Genomic DNA, 18876 nt, shown 5'->3' with positions numbered 1-18876 from the left:
CAATGTCAGAATATACATTTCCTCTGCCATTCTATCACTAAGATTTGTTGTACTTGTAAGAAAATATTTCATCTCTCGACTATAAAATCCCATACACATTAAATACTTATACAGCACCTAAACACAAAGGTATAGGGGAGTATTATTCAAGTATACCTGGAGTAATGGTCTCAACAAAATTATTGCTTCAATATTTCTATGCAAACAACTTCAGCTACATTACAAAAATAGTTTATCTTGAGAAAACTTCTATGTGAATACCCTGCCCATGGTAAGACATTCTTCCTAAATCTGATTTAACTATACAATCTGTAAAAATGTAAAATAAATATACAACAGATACACTTAGTAATTTGCTGTTCAACAGCAGTCATTCCTTGGACGGACAGTATAATGTTTGTACATTTCATAGAGAAGATCCTGATTTTTAACCTCCTTCACAATTTCACTAATGCAGAAATACTCTTTATGAATCTTAGCTATAACAGACAAGAGGACTGATATATTTGCATCCCATAATGGGTTGCATTTTACTTAAGTTTGCAAACTTGCTTAGGTGTAACTGTATCAAGTCCCCAGTTTGATCATTGTACATTAATGTAAAGCGCTAGCCTACAGTAGGAACTTCTCAAAGCATCTACTGCTGCAGGTTCTTTAGAAACATGAGCAGAAGTAATTTCACAGCAAAATCACAGTAAAAAGTCTCTGGAAGCAACACCCCACCACAGACAACATTCTCAGTGTTTTTAAAACAATGCTGAAGATACACCACATGGCTTATCTTAAACACCCAACAATAAATAATGTCTCTCTTTTAAAGCTGTTCAAACATTATCATCCAATGAGCTTCAAGTTCAGAATACTCTGCTTATATATTTGTATATCTGGATGTGAATATATATGGTGTATTTAGATACAACATGCATAGTTTTCTTCAGTACACATAAGCAGTTTTCAGACTTCTGCACATTGGTATAAAGGCTAACTCTGGGACCAAGGCCAATATTCATGTATTCAAATTACGATTTGGGAGTGGAGGAAAAAACACTATTACCTCAAAATTCCAAAGGAACTAGCACACTTGATCACAAGTCTGGTGATTTTTAATAAGCCTAACAGGCTAGACAACTGCAACATCACCAAAGGACAGCAAGTATCTAGTGCTCATAAAGGAGGAGAAAAAGACTGGATAACCTTGACCTCAATAATATGCAAAGTTTGAGCACAGATTTTGAAGCAGAGAATGAAATGGAGGTAAATGCAATAAAAGATTCATGAATATACCAGAAGTAATTTGCATTACAGTTTTCTTTCCTAACCATCAGGCTCAAGATTTCTGAGAGGTATTCAAAGATCAATTTTGAGACTATCCTGTTCAATGTTTTCTAACAGAAAAAGACAGGAAAATTTTGATTAGGCTAAACAGTCATGGTACAATATAGTAATAAAACACTGAAGAGAAAAGAACAGTATAGAACGCTAAGGACAGAAAGAATGGAAGGGGGAGAGGATGCCACAGTAGCAAATCATGTACTTATTATTTCCTTGTCGAGTCATCAGTCATTTTTAACTGAGCTGTCCAATGCATCAGTTGATCATGTGGGAAGCAACACTCAGCAGCTGCAAAAAGGGCTAGTGGAACACTACAGTGTAACCACTGACATTTCAAAGAGAAACAAGAAGATAATCATGACATTGTATAAGCCATGAAGAGAACTCAATTTGGATCCTAAATATAGTTACAGATGCTGTCATCCTCCACCATTAAAAAAAAAAAGAAATTCAAACTGAAACTAGTTCCAAGATCTATTAATAAAGGCACAAAGAAAAACCTGTCATACCAGAGAGAAAATGGATTTTGTTTAGTCTATCAGATTGAAAGAGGGATATGGGAACACCACAAAAAAATGCAGGTGAGAGAATGGGGGAAAAAACACTCCTGAGAGCTGATAGCAATTGAACTGTAGAACAAAAGAGTATGAGCAGTCAGAGAGAAACTGATATGGGAAACCACATTTTAAAACTAAGCTGGTGGAACAGAGACCCTGGCACATGAACAGAAAAATCTAGAGTTACTATTTTTGAAAGGTATTATTGCCAGTAGTTACCAGAAAGAGCAGGAAACAAAACTCAATTACTATGCTTCATGCTTTCATGTGTTCTTATGTAGTGAGAAGTAGAAGCTTTAAGAACATACACAAAACAATTGAGGCACAGAACTGGAAGAAGGTGAAGGCTTGTTCTGGATGTAAATAACTGACAACACTCAGCAAGTGTTAAAATAGCGTTTAGTTTGTCTCAGCAAGCATTAAAACAGTATTTCCCTTCCATATGCACAGAAAAAAAAAAAAAAAAAAAACAACCAAGAAACAGTAATATGAACAGTTACTGCATACTCACAAACATCTGAAATCTAGCTATTTTTACTCTACATTTTCAGACTATACAATTTTTTCAGAATTTTATTTTTTTAATTTTACTGTACTTTTCAGAAACAATGAAGTTTACAGTTCTTTTATTACAGAGAGAAGAAACATTTTACATAGTATGTGGTACAGCTGCACAACTATACAACACATGCCTTTAACACTGATGATGTTAGAAACAGAGACCTATGAAATTAGTTTCTGCTTAATGAGCTGAAAATATATAGAAATAGACGTTACATAGAGAAATAGGGCTATTAAAACTTAGCACCCTCTAATTTTTTATTTTGATAAGTTCAGACATAACAAGGTACAAACACTCTCATTGTATGGGCCACACAGTTTCAGTCCATCATCTCCTATTTTTCAGGAGATGCAGTACATCACAGAGTACTGTGAAATTCTTAAGATCACCTGACCTTCACAGAAACATCAAGAGCTCTATTGGATAGACAGATTTATTCCTGCAGGAAGCACTACAATGGGAGAAAATCCCTCTGCATACAAATGATCTACATAATACAGTGTGGAGGAAGAAACAGAAAGACTTGTCTAAGTTTGAGTCCAAGTTCTATAGAACATGGCTTAGATTAAGAAGACTACCTCAAGGAGAAGTAGATGGTGGAAAAAAAAAAAGACAAAAAATCACAAAGCTTTTAAAAGCAAAAAAAAAAAAGCCATCAGGACACGGAACAGAAACGCCCCAACTGAAAGAAAATTCGTGTCCTAGGTCAGCAAGACAGCAATCCTCTTTCTTCAAGTTCTTATAGTTCTGAGCAGAAATCTAATACGTACTTATTTTGTCACAATGTTGGGATTGTCAGCAAAAGCTTTGTTAAATTTACAGAACTTTAATTAAAAACAAAAACCTCTCTTCCGCAAAACCTTAACTCTCTTTTACAAAATAATTAATCAGTTAGAACAGAAAAGTTCTTTTGAAAGAAATCTTGGGGTTTTATTTTATCTCTAATGTGTTCTAGAGTTCTTTTTTCAAATATCCAACAGTTAACATTTTAACAGATTCATTATTTTCTAATTTATATAATCTAAAATTTACTTTCCTATAGAATAATATTTATTCTGTGCAATACAGAATAAATGTACTAGGCAAGAAAACTTATATAAAGTATTTTGAATGACTTCACCAATTGCCTAACAATTAAGCAAGTTACAGCACACTAAGCATTACAGAAGAGGAAGTGACAGTGATGAAGTAAAATGATAGTGAATGCAGTTTTTAGAGATATTTAAGATTAGCTTCAAAAAACAACTATGTCAACCTGAAGTCTTCAATTTTATCTGTACTGCCTGTTTTTTGTTTTGTTTTTTTACTAAGAAAACCTTGTATTTAGTTAAACAATTAAAAAAGAAGAAAAATGTATAGGCAATCATTAAAATGCCAACAAAAAGACAAAGCATTTTCCAGAAATTCCTTCTTTAACCTTAATGAAGGCTTTTGAAATGTACACTTAGTTTACTAGAAACTAGCATGATAATTAATATTTTCCTGCATCATAAACAGCTTTTCTGTTAGCAGAGAGTGTAATGTATCTGGTGCTTTTAATCATTCATCAGGCAATGACATATAACCGGACAGAGAAGAATAGGCCACTAACTCGTCACAGATGACTAAAACACTAATGGTCATTAAAGGACTGCACCTGTGCTCATCTTTCACTGCACATCTCCTGATCTGCCAAACTTCTGCAGCACTCTATTTGGAGGCTTTTGTAATCTTTTGCAGCCTGTGCTGACCTGAACTAGAACTACATAGTCTAAGGCAAATACACAGCAATATGCCTTGTTAACTAATAGCCATATTTCCTGAAAGAGAGGTTTGCTGGATGTGAGATAGGGCAGCAGAGTGACAAAGACAGCATAAGATAACATAAAAAGTGAAGAGTAGAGAAAAAGCAGAAATTGCTGATCAGCATGGTAAGGATGACAGAACAGACAATTCTCATCTAGGAGTCTTTCTTCTAGCAATATCACCCTTTCACTTCTGTTCCCAAGACTTACTCCATTTTGAAGTGATAGGGGTTTGGTATGTGTCTCACATTTAAGCTATTATATGGAACAGTTTTGCTTAGTCAGTGTACCTGAATAAACTATAAATATTGATAAGATGACACTCAAAAATTATATGCATGAAGAAATCTGTGCAACCAAGAGCAGACATGTAGAATTACAAATTCCATTAATTGCTTAACCTGTAATTATCGGATTTACGTTGTACAAGAAGCAACTGCATAAACATGTTTGTTTCTTTGCTTATCATAAGCATTATTTGTCCTGCCTAAACCCCAAATAAAGCACCAGTGATAAAGGTATTTTTTTCTTTAAATAAAATGGTATAAATGAATAGGTAATGTACACTTCCTCCTCTCCTCCCGTTCACACTTTGAGTAGAAGCAGAAACTTCTCTGCATAAATTTAAAATTAAATGTAGATACTAAGTTTCAAATTCAACTTACCTGCCAAAATTGGCTGGCAAAAACTCAAGAAAAGCATCATTCAGGTACAGCTGTGTTAGGTTTAACAGTTGGGAAAATCCATCTGGAAGCCTACAAAGAAATAAAATACCACAGTGCCTTCAATTATATTCAGGGCATTAAGTTATCCTTTCTTAAACAACAGTATAGTACTGAAATCCTACATACCAACAGCATTAATAGGTGGCAAAGGAATTTCTACAGGACTGCGCTAGATACTTGTTCAATACAAGGTTCGTTTCAAAATTATTTTTAAGTATTGAGGACAATATCTATAGGCAGTAAAAACTACAAACAGCTCCTGACAGCTACTCCTGACAGCTACTGTGGAAGAAGCATTCATTAGAGGTGATAAGATAAATTAAAACCCATGCAATGCCTTTTTTCCTCCGCAGCAGACTTACCTTACATGAGGTTTTTATCTGTGGCAGTGCTACTTTGTCAAGTTAATTTTGTTACTATAGAAGGTGACAAGTAAATCAATTCACACAGGTTGTTTGAAAAACCATGGTAGCGGATTTGGAGTAAAATTAATTAGTTATTAAGAAACAAAACTCTTAACACATTTCTCTACCTTCACAGAGAAGTAATGGACCAAAAAAAAGCTAACAAAGCCACATGAAATAATGCAGGATACCTCACACAGCCCATTAACTTGGCAAAATACGTGACTAACACAGCAATACTCTATCTCAACACAATGAGCCTAATGAAAATACCTCAGGTACCCTCTGTTCCTTGCCTCCAATTACAAGGGTTGGTTAGCAAAAATTTGAATGGAGCATGTTTGAGAGTCAGCACTGTTTGCATAAAATCTTAAGTATCATAAAAGTTACAAACTTACTTTGAAATTGGATTTACACTCGCTTCAACAACAGTCAAGACTTTGCAGTTTTTTATATTTTCTGGAAACTCCTGTATGCCTGCAAAATACAGCGAGAGGGAGGGGAAATTATTAGACTCCAATACAGACATAAAAATGATGAACATAAAACTGCTACATGTAAAAACTTAATCCATTTAGAAACCAGTGGACTGATTCTCTGGTGTTTCAGACGAAGTCTTTATAAAAGAAATACACTTCTGCAATATTAATCGCATTACTGTTCTATTCCTAGAGCATTTCATATAGCAACTTAGCAGCCAGTTCATGAAACAACATGAGAGAAAGTCCACTAACAATTCTCACTGATCATTACCAAATATTACAGAAATTATACTTTGTAATGTACCTGAGATCAGGCCCCCAGTCACTAAGGCATTCATAAACATGGTTGAACAAAGTTTCCAACAGAATTTGCTGGTTAAATGCATGGCTTGTACATACAGCTTAAGTGGCAAGGCTTAAAACATTAAAATACAGTATTCATGGTTCAAAACAGATCTCCCAGAATAGCTTCAAATTATTTGCACAGAAGGAAAAAAATGCTGCAGACATTTATATGAAAATTAAGATAAGGATTATCTCCAGATATGCCAGAGAATGAAATTGTGATCAATATATCTGCCAAAATTTTTATTTGTCAGAAGCTGACAAAACAGGTCATGAAAACAGAAAATACGCATACACCATGTCAGTAAGAAATTAGTACTGAATGATTCTGCCACCCAAGCCTTTCACCTCTATCATCACTATACCATAAAAAACAAACAAAATCTACTATTGTATCACAACTGCATTTGCTTTCATAATGTTTCCCTAACAAAAGAGCTGTACAAGTACAGGTCTTTTTATTTTAAAGAAACTTTGCTATTTTAAGTTTGGCTGAAAAATTTTAATATAAATAATTTTAAATAAACATTAAATTTTTAAATAAACTCATATGCAAAATAAACATTAATACTGCGATTTTCCAACTTGGATTAAGAATACAGTATTTTTTTCAAGAAAAATCCATATGCTACTAGAATAAAATTAGCATCGATAACCTGCTATTTCAGGTAACACATATTAGCTATTTGTCCTTTAAATGTTTGTAATTGTGTGTGCTTCTAAAATGCTTCATCATGTGCCTGGAGAGGCCAGTGAATCTGAAGAATGAGACCACTAAAAGGGAACTGTACTCTGTGGCTGCTCTCTATGCCACTATGCCTCCTTTTCCATAAATTCAATTTAAGCAGAAAGTCTAGTGCTGTCAAAGCAGATTTTTAGGTCTTTCTTGACAGGAACCTGTTTGTCATACCAGTGGCTTAAATTTACTTTTGACTTATACCAGGTGTTGTACTCTGATATTGAGTGGGGGAAGGCACGAAAAAGCAAGCGAAACCACACACTTAATGCAGGTGTTTAAAAACTTATTTCAGTATCATGGACCTTTCTGAGAAATAGGTTATTCAGCTCAATGTTAAAAAACAGAAGTTTTTTTAATAAAAAAACTTCTTAATGTTCTTTTAAAACCTTAAAAACTTCTTAAAGTCCTTCCTCTGGAGGTGGCCAGGAGGAATTGAACCATAAACTGAAATATATAGCAAGATTTCTGACACTTCTGGTTTACTACTCTGTGTGCATATATGTGTATACATGTACACTTACAAATACAAAACAAAAAATACATAGCTTTATGCAAAACAAATACATAGCTTTAGCTATGCGAATTTTGGTGTAGCTGAAAGTGGGGTCAACACAGAAGACAGTGGCTACTGACTGAATTCACTTATCACTCTTCAAAAACCAAAACTAAATAATTGTAATGTAATGAAGCTCCATTTCTGGAACACAGTGATATTTTCAGGACCAAAGGTAGTTTTAAAGAAAGATTAGAAAAGAACCATGGAATGACCAGAGATGTATTTTACCTATAGGTGTCCTATAATCTTTGTATTATAAGAAACACTTTTTCAAGGAATTTAAGTACTTATGATCTTAATTCTATTTGTATCAAGAAGCCTTTTTGACCAAACATCTAACCTGACACACAATCCTAAACCATTGCAGATGCACAAAAATCTAGCAAAAGGCCTGTCTAGATAAAGTTAAGGATTATTTATACACATGTAAAATGGTCTTCCATCATCTAAAAGGCACATGAAGACCATTTGTTTGCTAATGATACAACATTGTCTTTTTAAAATGAATCCTGTCTACAGTAATCAACACTGCATTTCAGACCACTCTATGCCATTAGTTTTCTTGTTTGAATCACAGAGATTCTATAAATTCAGGTATTCTGAAAGTTGGGCACACAAGGCTTTGCCTTGTTCCTTAGATGAAAGATTGCTCTCATCCAACAAGTTAAAATTCACGTTTTTAATATTGATGTTTCCACTGCCTATGTCAAGAACTTACTGAAGCACAGAAGTCTCAGATCTCTGATAACTGCCTAGGAAACAAAACACAGCACGTCTTCTAGAGAGGAGAAAGTCATTGTAAACTTACTGTCAAAAGAACAGCCAAATAAAATATTAGCTATCCAAATACAGACATGTCATATCAGTATGCTTTTGTACATGAGAGGACTCTACAGTAGTCTTGATTGACTATGCCTTAGGCAAGAGGCCACAGCAGTTTTAACAACAAAGTAACAACAAAAACTAAACCAATAAGAGAAAGCTAACAATGAGCCAGCCCACGAATTTAATTTTGCTTATTTTTTAGAGACTGGATTGGTATGGTCTTTACCAAAGTCACTCAGCACTTCAGTATGGATAAATGGCAGCAGCCATCATTCACAGTATGAAATACATATAAAGTATGAAAATATATATAAAGTTTTCAGTACCAATACAGAAGATAGGAAAAAAACTGACACTGCTCTTCTCTGTCAAGTGACAGAAAGTAGCATTTATTAACTGCCTATACAACGAGCTTCAGACACTCATTTTTCCTCAGCTACATCCTTCCTGCACACTTAAAACATGCACTTACTGTTGGATTAATAATAATCAATTTGCTAGCTACGCCCACCCTCCGTGAGGATCTGATCAATGAGCATGACAAATTAAGATCCACATTCTGTTCTAAATCTCACTTTCCTTTAGGGCTTTTCTATGGCTTCCTCTACATATGGATTCTGAAGGTTACAGAAGAGGAAGATAAGACAGATTACTTGGGAGTTATCTAGCCTCTTGCAGCCTTATCCCACTTTCCTTCAGAAGCATCATGTGGCTAGGTTCTTTATCCTGCTATTTCCTATTTTACGTGATAACAACCATCACCCCCATCCCACTTTTGTGCCATAGTTGACTTACAGATCATGGATACCGTTTTACCAAAACAAACAAACAAACAAACAAACCTATCACACTTGTGGACTTTTGACATTTGCAGAGCACAGCAAGAGAAAAGATAATTAGCTGGTAATCTTTAATTCTAACCACTAGATCCAAAAACTCAATTGAGAGCAAAGTTCTTTTTGCAACATAGTTTCTCACAGAAGTAGTATTTATGTAATAGAAGTCAGTATTTATTTGTCTGTTTCTTCTACCCCATTTTCCTAAATTTCAAGCATTTTTAAATTCACTGGCCAATTTCTACCACAAACATAACTTTTCATTTTTTATTTTTTTTAAAAAAGGGGCAGGAAGGTGGGGGCCTGGAAGATTGACAAGGAAAATTTGGCAGTTGAATAAGGAAGAGAATCTAAAATTATTGTCTGGACTGAGCCAAAAGAAGAAAGTATTCATCATTCAGAACTCTATGTGGCAAAAATTCACCAGCTAGCCAGCACAACCTACAGAGTGGTGGTTAATCAGGATCACCAAAACAGCTGGAGGACATGCCCAAATGGCATACCAGAAAGGTCACACAGGGATTGCAGGTCAACAGGCAGAAGTATGTAGGTAATCAACCTCAGTTCTGGATCACATAGCACGGCTGAAATAAGGAATTTTGCCTGATCTCTACCTCCCCAGAGAGCAATGATTATTTTGGCGCAGCTCAATACAGCAAATGTGCACAAATCTCCCTCTTTGTTTAGGCTGGATTAAGGCAATTGTAAGTATAATTGGGGTCTCGCTCACCACTTGGAGTTACACTGATCTCCTCCCCAACATAGCACAATCCTTTCTTAACACCAGGGCCAGCATCACTTATGGAGCAGGAGGGAAAACTAGAACCATCCTTTGTCTCCACTGGAAAAGATTTCACTCAGAAATATTGGCATTTCTAGCTTTACAGAAAACTGCAAGTCACATCCACTGTTGGCGGAAGCCTTCACTGCAATGGGGTCCAGAGCTGAAATCCTAGCATGCTGCTGTTTCAGCCCTGCTGCAGATGGGGGTTTGCTCTGGTGTTCATACTCTAGACATGTGGTCATGTTTTTCTTTGCAACTACTAAAACCACTATTCCCAAGCTTCTGCTACTCAAACTATTACTGCTAGAGACAGCAGTGGCACTGCCTCTAAATCAAGTTCTGCCTCTTCTCATGTAGGAGGATTTTAAGCACAGACTTGCAAAAAATAAAAATAAAAAAATGTTTCAGTTCCTTAAAAGCACAGAAAAAGAAAATCACTAACAAACATAAGACCTGTACAAGCCATATAGGTGATGCCCCCAAAGGAAGAAGTTTACAGCTGAATATCTCAGCTTGTGTGAAACATGAGATTTTTTTATTTTTATTTTTTAATCTCCAGAGAGCACCACACCAAAAGGACCTTTCGCTGCACAGCAAGTGGAACTACAGCTCTCTGTGCATCCTTCCCATTCTGCATCCTTACAAGCATAGAGGGCACAGAGGCAAACATACAGGCTGAGTTTGCATGAATATGAAAGCAACTTCAACTATGTACATTGCTCCCTGAGATAATCTATTCACTCTGGTCTCAAATTTTGGAAAAGCAGCAATTAGGACCTGCCTGAAAGCAGCTCCACCATAAAAAGAACAACTTTTGTTTGCTCTTCCACTCTGTCCTCTGCTTCAGCTGTCCTACCAGCTGAACATGGAAACAAAAATATTTTCGGAGCTCAGGAATACATGCCACAACTGCCCCAAAGAGTACAGAAAAATGTTTGTAAACGCTGAGTTTAAATGGAAAACTTAAAATAGTTTCAGTCACAAGCTGTATTCATATATTTATAAAATATGCCTAAATTCAGGATTTTTTCATGCCTTTGATATTGAAAACAGATCTTTCATTATTCACAATGTAAGCAGTCTTTAAGACGAATCAATTTGCTGCACAGTGCTGACTCAGCCATTGTTGCTTTCATCTTTCCAAAACTCTTACAGAATACCCTGACCCAGCGGGTTTCAGATCACCCAAGGAGCTCGGGTTTCCATGAGATGCCTGATCAGGCAAGCGAGCAGCTGAAACACCTTCCTGCTCAGAGCTGGAGTCGCAACTCTGCACAACTGTTGGCCGCTGTGCAGAAGGTGGTACTCAGTACAACAGTATTTGCCAAGCAGCTTAGGAACCTCCGGCTTATTTAGTGGAAGCCTATCCTAAATCAATCATTTCAAGACTAAGGAGCAACTATTGCAAATATATTTTCATCTAGTTTTCATCTCAAAGCTTCTGAAACCTGCTACATGTTAATTTTCAGTTGCTTTCCTTGCCCTCTCATAAGGAAGACTTTGACAACTGCTGTAGCACAAAACCTCCTAAAATTCCTTGCAAAGTGTTTCTCCTCATACATAAGCATTACAGAATTCATGGCTTTCTGCCTACCTCTTGCTAAAGGCAAAAATATGTAATCTTTGAGATCTATGGAAGAGCTACCTTTCTCAAGAAGTACAACTCAAAATATAAAACTGTCAAAAATGTAACATCGTTACTAGAGTTTCTGTAGATTTAATAAAACTCATATTTTAATACATTTGCATAGACTTTCTTTACTCTCTCCATTTTGTTTAAATAGAAAAGCTCCCTTACTAGAGAAACATCTGTTCTTATCAAGGAAATATCTTATCTAAAAATCTTACATTTATTTTTATTTTTTTATTTATTATTATTTTATTTATTTATTTATTACAAGATTCTGAAAATGTTCTCCACTGGATTTCTTTATTTTTGGTTGAAGCAACTTGCTAGACAATTTATCTACTTGCTACTTAGCAGGCAGGTTCACATCTCCATCTTCACTTTACAAAGTGCTTTCCTGCAATTCTACACTCTCAAATTTTTGAAGTTTCCTTTAGTTATGGTCATTTGCAGGTTTGTAAGCTCCAAGTGCACTGGTCTGTTTTCTTACATTTAAAAATGGAAAACGGAAGCTGAATCTTCAGTTGAGGGCTGTTTGGAGGATTTTTGGAAGGGAAACAAAATATTTGAACAGTTCATGTAACGATTAGTGCAAAAATGTCGGTCGAACTAAAAATTTGAAAATCTGACAGAAGGAAGTTAAAAGCTTTTCTAATGATTTTTAAAGAAAAATGTACTAACTAGTTGTGATAACGCTTACAACATAATTAGATTCAGAATAAAATACAGTATCAGCAATATATTCAGTGCTTCTTTTTTAATGAAGTGGGTACTTAACTACATACATTTTTGTAGCAATAAAATACGTTTACTCACTATTAAGATAAACGGTTCTTTTACAGAGCAAGTGTCCACATGTGGAAAAAGCAGCAGCATTGAAATGTAAACTTTTTATAATATTTACCATCTTAAAAAATAAACTAACATTATAAAAAATAAACTAACATCTGTGCTTATGTGCATGCTATACTTAGAGTTGTCTCTCTTTCCATTTCATCTGCATGCTGCTTTGATCCAATTAGAAGGTTAAGGCAGGTTTAGCATTTCTAAAATTCATTTTTTGAAAGCACTTTCAAAATTGAAAAATTTTATTTTATTTTTATCTGAAAGCTGAAAATCAAATTTTTAAAAGTTCAGATAAGAATGAATGCTATTTTATGCCTCTTGATACTTTTAAGTGAAAGATGTCTCCCCACTTTCTTCAACAACAGTAACTTGCCTGATAAATAGTTAAATCTGATGCACAGTGGAGAATGCAAGGTAACAGTCTCAGTGGTTTAATTTTTATTTTTTTAATTCCTTGTACAGATGTGCTGGCACAGCTAGGAAAGTTAACCAAGTCACCAGGAGTCCTCTAAGCACTCATCCTCCGATCATTGTGAAGAGGTTAAATTTTTAGGGTAAAATACCTCCAGGTCTGCTATGTCCCTTACTCAGTGTAAAAGAGTTTGAGGAGTAAGACAGATTGCTAAATGTTTTTTCTTGGGGGGGGGGGGGGGGGGGGGGGGGGGGGCGGGGGGAGGGAAAACCAAGAGTGCTGCTTCCTGAAGACAGGACTGACACTAATTTCCATAAACCTACATGTGCCAAGGCAGGGTAAAATTGCCAGATGTGGAATACTACAAAGGCTGTAAACAGGAGGTTTTTTCATAATGCTGTCTCGGAAGGTTACCAAAGCTCACATGGTTCTGAACTATCTCCATAGCAGGAGTCCCCAGAATATCCTGAAACTAAAAAGGTAGCACACAAATATGCTTTGCTTTTTCCCTTTTTCCCATACCACCCTGGGCTGCAAACTTAATGCTGTCTGTCCAGTCACTTTTGGTTGATATACTATGACTACCAAAGTGCATCACTTCACAAAAATAAGCCTTTACATGCAATACACATTTAGGGGGGGAAAAATTACTAATACATTGTTTTTTCTGCATTATGAAAATGTCTTTGAACCAGGAAGAAATTAGTATAAAACTCATTTCAGAATTTCAACCACACACGCTCGTTTTTCATTCAAGACCTTACTTACACTTTAACTGCACTGAAATTCTATGTTGTTCACTTCCTCTCCTATACACGGAGATAACTTTATTCTGCAAAGATGGATACTATTTAATATCTTCCATATGATAGACAATATATTTGAGAAAGAAACACTAAACACTTGTCTAAAGAACTTTAGATAGAATAGCTACATTTAGGATAAATTTAATATATATAATGATGTATTATAATAAAGCTACAGACCCAGTTAATCAGAAGCAGATCAATTATATTTTTATTTCACTACCATGGATGATACAAAACTAAGTCCTCTTTTTATCCCCCTCCTTCATATATGGAGAAAAATAGCAAATTTATAGCAAATTATTTTTGTACTCAGGATCTTCCCCCTCTTACTTCTCCTTGTGGAAAGGGAAACTTGGATCAGTCTCCCCATTAACTACGAATAATTCTCAATTCATTGACAAACCATACCCCCTAAATCCACCACAGATGGGCAACATAAGAACGAGACATTCTCCTAAATACTCGTTTTCCAACTTCCTGACTTCTGGCACACAGTATACCAAAGCTAGTTTGCCAAATCAGCAGATGTTTTTTAAAACACTGAAGAAAACATATTTGATCTAGATTTGCATCTGTTAACAAAAACCTTTAACATGACTTAAAATAGTACTATTGGCAGTTAGGTTTGTGTTGTGTTTTTTTCCAGATTGTGTATTTTTCCATGAAAATCCCCTGCAACACAGACTGACATGGTAACATGTTTAAATTTGCCTCAACATTGCAGTGAAAAAGAACCACTCCATAATCTACAAGAGACTACTGAAGAGATCTGAATTTCCAAACCACCATGTTACTTTTGGCCTTGTTAGGTATTTTTTTGATCTTGTTATTTAATCCTCTAAAGGGCCTAATAATATACAAACTAAAAATTCAATGTTTTCCTCTCACCACCTGTGCGTAGGAAAAAAACAGACTGTCTCAAGACTTCCCACTCAACTAGCTCCACAGGCACAAATGGTTTCAAAGCACATTTTCAGGTTTCCAGGGAAGACTAATTTCCCTGGCAGTCATCTCATCATATGCCTCAGAATTTCATATCACTTGCTTCTAGTAACCTGTATATTTAACTCTTCCATACATTTATATATGAATGCTTTCCCCTTCTTTAAAGGGGAGAAATGTTTTCATAAGAATTCTTCATATTGTCCAAGAGGACTTGTCTGCATTCCAGGGCCACAAGAAAATGATTGTTCTCTTAAAGAAAAATAAAATTCAAGAGGTTAAAAAGCCCTGAAAGGGACAGATTTAGAGTTTAATTTTTACTGTGTTTTGTTCTGGTTATTTTTATTTTTATTTTCCTGTACAACTGCTGATACATGAACAACAGCCACAGATGATTAAAAAAATGAATTTGTCCTTAGTTTCATAAAGAAAACACTCTTTTCTACTTTTGCCTTAAACTCTGTGTGTTGCAATTTCTTTTTACAACGTAACCAGCTAGGATTGAGTAAAAGACATCTCTTCATGCTTTATCCAATCCAGGATGCAACTTTTCTGATATAGGAACACAGTTTGTTTGTTTAAATACCATTTATTCAAGTATCATTTTATCTCCATGAGTAGGAGGCCATCAAGCTTCCATGTAAAAGCTCAAGTATACCTGGAAAGAAGTAATGGGTTCTTCGATATTGAGGGCTTATAATAGCCTCGGGAATCAGATTAAATTGCCATAAAAAGACAACGGAAGTCCTCACTACTTAAAAAATAATAAAAAAAAAAATATTGCCTCTTATTTTTTTTCTAAAGGCGGAGTTAAAAATTAACTCTTACTGCACACATAGCAGCAGATTGATACTTTAGATTACATCTATACCATGGACTCTTCAGCAGCCATGAACATATTGCAAACTAAATAGTTGTACAAAGACTTGTGTGCTCAAGGACACACAGCTGCTACCAGCTTGTTCTCTGTAACTGAGCATACACCTCAAAACACACATCAAAGACTAGATATATTGACAGAGAAGTAGTTAAATGAAGACTACTGGATAAAAATTGCACCCTGTCTGGCTCAGTAACGAAAGGTGCTGGATGCTGGGAACATACAGGGGAAGTGTGCATGTCTCCTGGCTTTCTGCACTTTACTAAACCTTCTCTAGGCTTCTATGTTTGGCCACCATGGTAGACAGGACACTAGATGAAGTCAACCTTGTTCTGATTAAATGTAGGCGTGTTTAAATACCTTCATCTACACATCTGCCATGCTTCCATTTTATAGTTTTATATAGTGAATACAATAAATTGGACGTTTAAATATGAAAGCTAGGAAGACATTTTTATGAGCTATTAAAACATCATCAAGACTGCATTCTTAGACTATTTTGTATAGCATTTATCTTGAAAAATTTCTGCTATTTTTATTTTAATCTATATGTCAAAACAAATATGCACACACACTCACACAGATATATATGTATGTATGTTGTTCTGCTTAGAAACCTGGGTAAGTCTCCTGTGCTACAGCCCTCCTTCTGCCCTAAATAAGCTGGCTGAAGAGACAGACACTGCAATTTATGAAGTAGCCTGACTGCATTTCAAAATTGGAGCTTTTAAAAACACCTTTATTTGCCACAACCACAGCAATCTCACAAGAAAGGAAAAAAAAAATTATTCTAGAGCTTGGTGTTTCTCACCATCCTTCACAAAAACTGGTGATTCATTCCCAGTAGTTTTTCTCAATTTATCAAAAGAATTATCTCCTGTGTTTCCCACAAAACCCACCATTTCCAGTGTTCTTTCAGTATCTCACAAAGAAGTCCTGGGAAAGTCCTAGCTGATTCACCAGAGGGCCAAGCTGCCATCCAGAGGGACTCTGACAGACTGTAGAGGTGGGCTGACAAGAATCTCATGAAAATCAACAAGAAGTACAGAGTCCTGCACCTAGAGAGGAACAACCCCAGGCACCAGGTCAGGCTGGGGGCCACCCAGCTGGGAAGCTGCTCTGCAGGAAGGGACCTGGGGGTCCTGGTGGGTGCTAAGCTGAACGTGAGCCAGCAAGGTGCCCTTGCAGCAGGAAGGTTCATAGCGTCGTGGGCTGCGTTAGGCAAAGCATCACCAGCGGGTCAGGAGAGGTGATCCTGCCCCACTGCTCAGTGACACCGCAGCACCTGGAGCGCTGTGTCTGGTTCTGGGCTCCCAGTACAAGACAGACCTGGACGTACTGGAAAGAGTCCAGCAGAGGGCTACAAAACTGTCCAAGGGACTGGAACATCCCTCCTATGGGGAATGGCTGAGAACCGTGACTGTTCAGCCTGGGGCAGGGGAGGCTGAAGGGGATCTTGTCAACACGTATGAACACCAGAAGGGAGGGTGCAAAGAGGACTGAGGCTCTTTCCAGTGGTGCCCAGCGCCAGGACAGACTGCACCAGGCACCAGCTGGAACACAGGAGGTCCCAACCAAACACCAGGCAGCACTTCCATGGTGTGCAGGTGACGGAGCGCTGGCACTGGTTGCTCAGAGAGGCCTTGCAGCCTCCAATTTTGGAGGTCTTCGAAAGCCACCTGGATGTAGTCTTGGGCCGTGTTGCTCTGGGTGCCCCTGCTGAGCAGGGGTTGGACCAGAGGGCCTCCAGAGGGCCTTTCCAACTTTGACCATTTGGGGATTCTGAAATCTAACAAAACATATTTTTTTTCTACTGTGGATGAACATCAGAGCCATCATGGACTGTGGGAAATTGAACTGTAAAGTCTTACCAAATGAAATAAAACAAAATAGGTTTGCAGCTGTTGAGAGAAATGTTTAATGCTTGCAACAGTGAACCAGGAAAGAGAAGAAAAAGGCACTTAAGCCAACAAACTGAGACATCAAATAATACCATATTTATTAGAAACAATAATAAACAACCTGTTAGTACTTCAGCCAACAGGGATCCTGATTTGTTTTCTTGGAGTTTTAAAGAGCTTTCAGGAATGGTGTTAGATGACACATCCCAAGTGAAGAAGCATGTGACCTGAGGACTATTTCTGATGTGCAACACCGAGCAGAGAAGCTATCTGAACTGATAAGACTAAGAACAGGCTCATGATTATTGTTTAAATTAGTGTGCTATTGTTTCTCTGAAAGGTGTTAAACAACAGCAAAAACAAAAAAACAAACAAAAAAAACACTAATACACAGAGCTTCACAGTTTATAGGGATGGCATATCTTTCAGTCGTTGCCTCTTTAAATTCTTTATATGCCTCAGAGTAATTAGTGTTCTTTCAGCAGCTCTTTGAATGCTTAGCTAAAGGTTACACCGTTTTGGATGAACGGCTAACTCTCTAGATGGTAAGTGACCAGCTGCCTATTTATGTACATAAACTAAGGAATTTGCCAACCCTAGAGCTCAAAAACCCTTTTGCTGCTTTCAAATCTTATTTATCAAGAACTTGTATTGGAAACAGTTAATCCTTTTAACACCCAGAAAAGGACAAAAGGATGACTCTTTCTTAGTTGTTTGTCATTACGAAAGTTTAAGGACAGTGTTCTTTAAGCAAGGCTATTAATCCACTTGTACCAGGAACAGAGCAGTAACAATCAGGTCAATTTATTACACTAAATGCTGTATTCATTATGCAAAAATAATGAAGTAACAGTTTAAGTAGAGACTGGGTTACAATGGATAATAAAGGAGAATGCCAACACCTCAGCAATGCGAATACTTTCACAATAAAGCAGAACTTACTTAATTTTATAGTTGTAATTAGCTAGCTGTCCAAATAAAACAATGAATTTGTTATGATAAAATCTTATGTAATTTATGTAAAATTTATGTCATTCTTATTTTCAAATATGATGCCAAGAAAGGTCTTCTAATTTCAGTTTGAATTACCAAGTCAAGATCATCACATTCTCACTAATTAGCATGATTGAGCTTTTTTTTTTTTTTTTAAATAAACCACACAAGCCTGATAACACAATATAAATTATTTCAACTTCCTCACATTTGAACAGATTTACCAACTTCCCAATGCAGCACCACCAAAAACCCAAACCATATACCCATATATACAATACGTGGCTGACATTTCATAATTTACAAAAGGCTCTGACTCACACAGAATGAAAGTCAGTCACATAAGCTAGTCATTGTCCATATTCACTTTTTATCCCCACGCAACAGAGGTTATCATCCCCAGATCAGAATAGAAAAGCAGCTGAGTCTTACTACAATTTTCAGACAGATCATTGAAGTTAACTAAAAGCAATTACAAAAAAAAAAAAAAAAGAATCCAGCAAAATTTTAAAAGTTGTTACCTCTCTTCAGTATA

General features: G+C 36.3%; 1 protein-coding gene across 2 annotated transcripts in view; it reads right to left on the bottom strand.

Moving 5' to 3' along the window:
- The window catches only part of ERBIN (erbb2 interacting protein), a 77687-nt gene that overhangs the window by 44730 nt on the left and 14081 nt on the right, over nucleotides 1-18876 (bottom strand). For both annotated transcript variants that reach the window (XM_032205314.1, XM_032205315.1), the window contains exons 4-5: nucleotides 5763-5841; nucleotides 4901-4990 (exon numbers count right to left, since the gene is read on the bottom strand). In XM_032205314.1, coding sequence (XP_032061205.1) covers nucleotides 4901-4990; nucleotides 5763-5841 — 169 coding nt within the window. The remainder of the gene's footprint in view (nucleotides 1-4900; nucleotides 4991-5762; nucleotides 5842-18876) is intronic.

The sequence above is a fragment of the Aythya fuligula genome, chromosome Z (genome assembly GCF_009819795.1).
Source record: "Aythya fuligula isolate bAytFul2 chromosome Z, bAytFul2.pri, whole genome shotgun sequence".
NCBI classification, from domain to species: domain Eukaryota; kingdom Metazoa; phylum Chordata; class Aves; order Anseriformes; family Anatidae; genus Aythya; species Aythya fuligula.
Note: the sequence above shows the minus strand (reverse complement) of the source record. Positions and strands in the feature narration are given on the sequence as shown.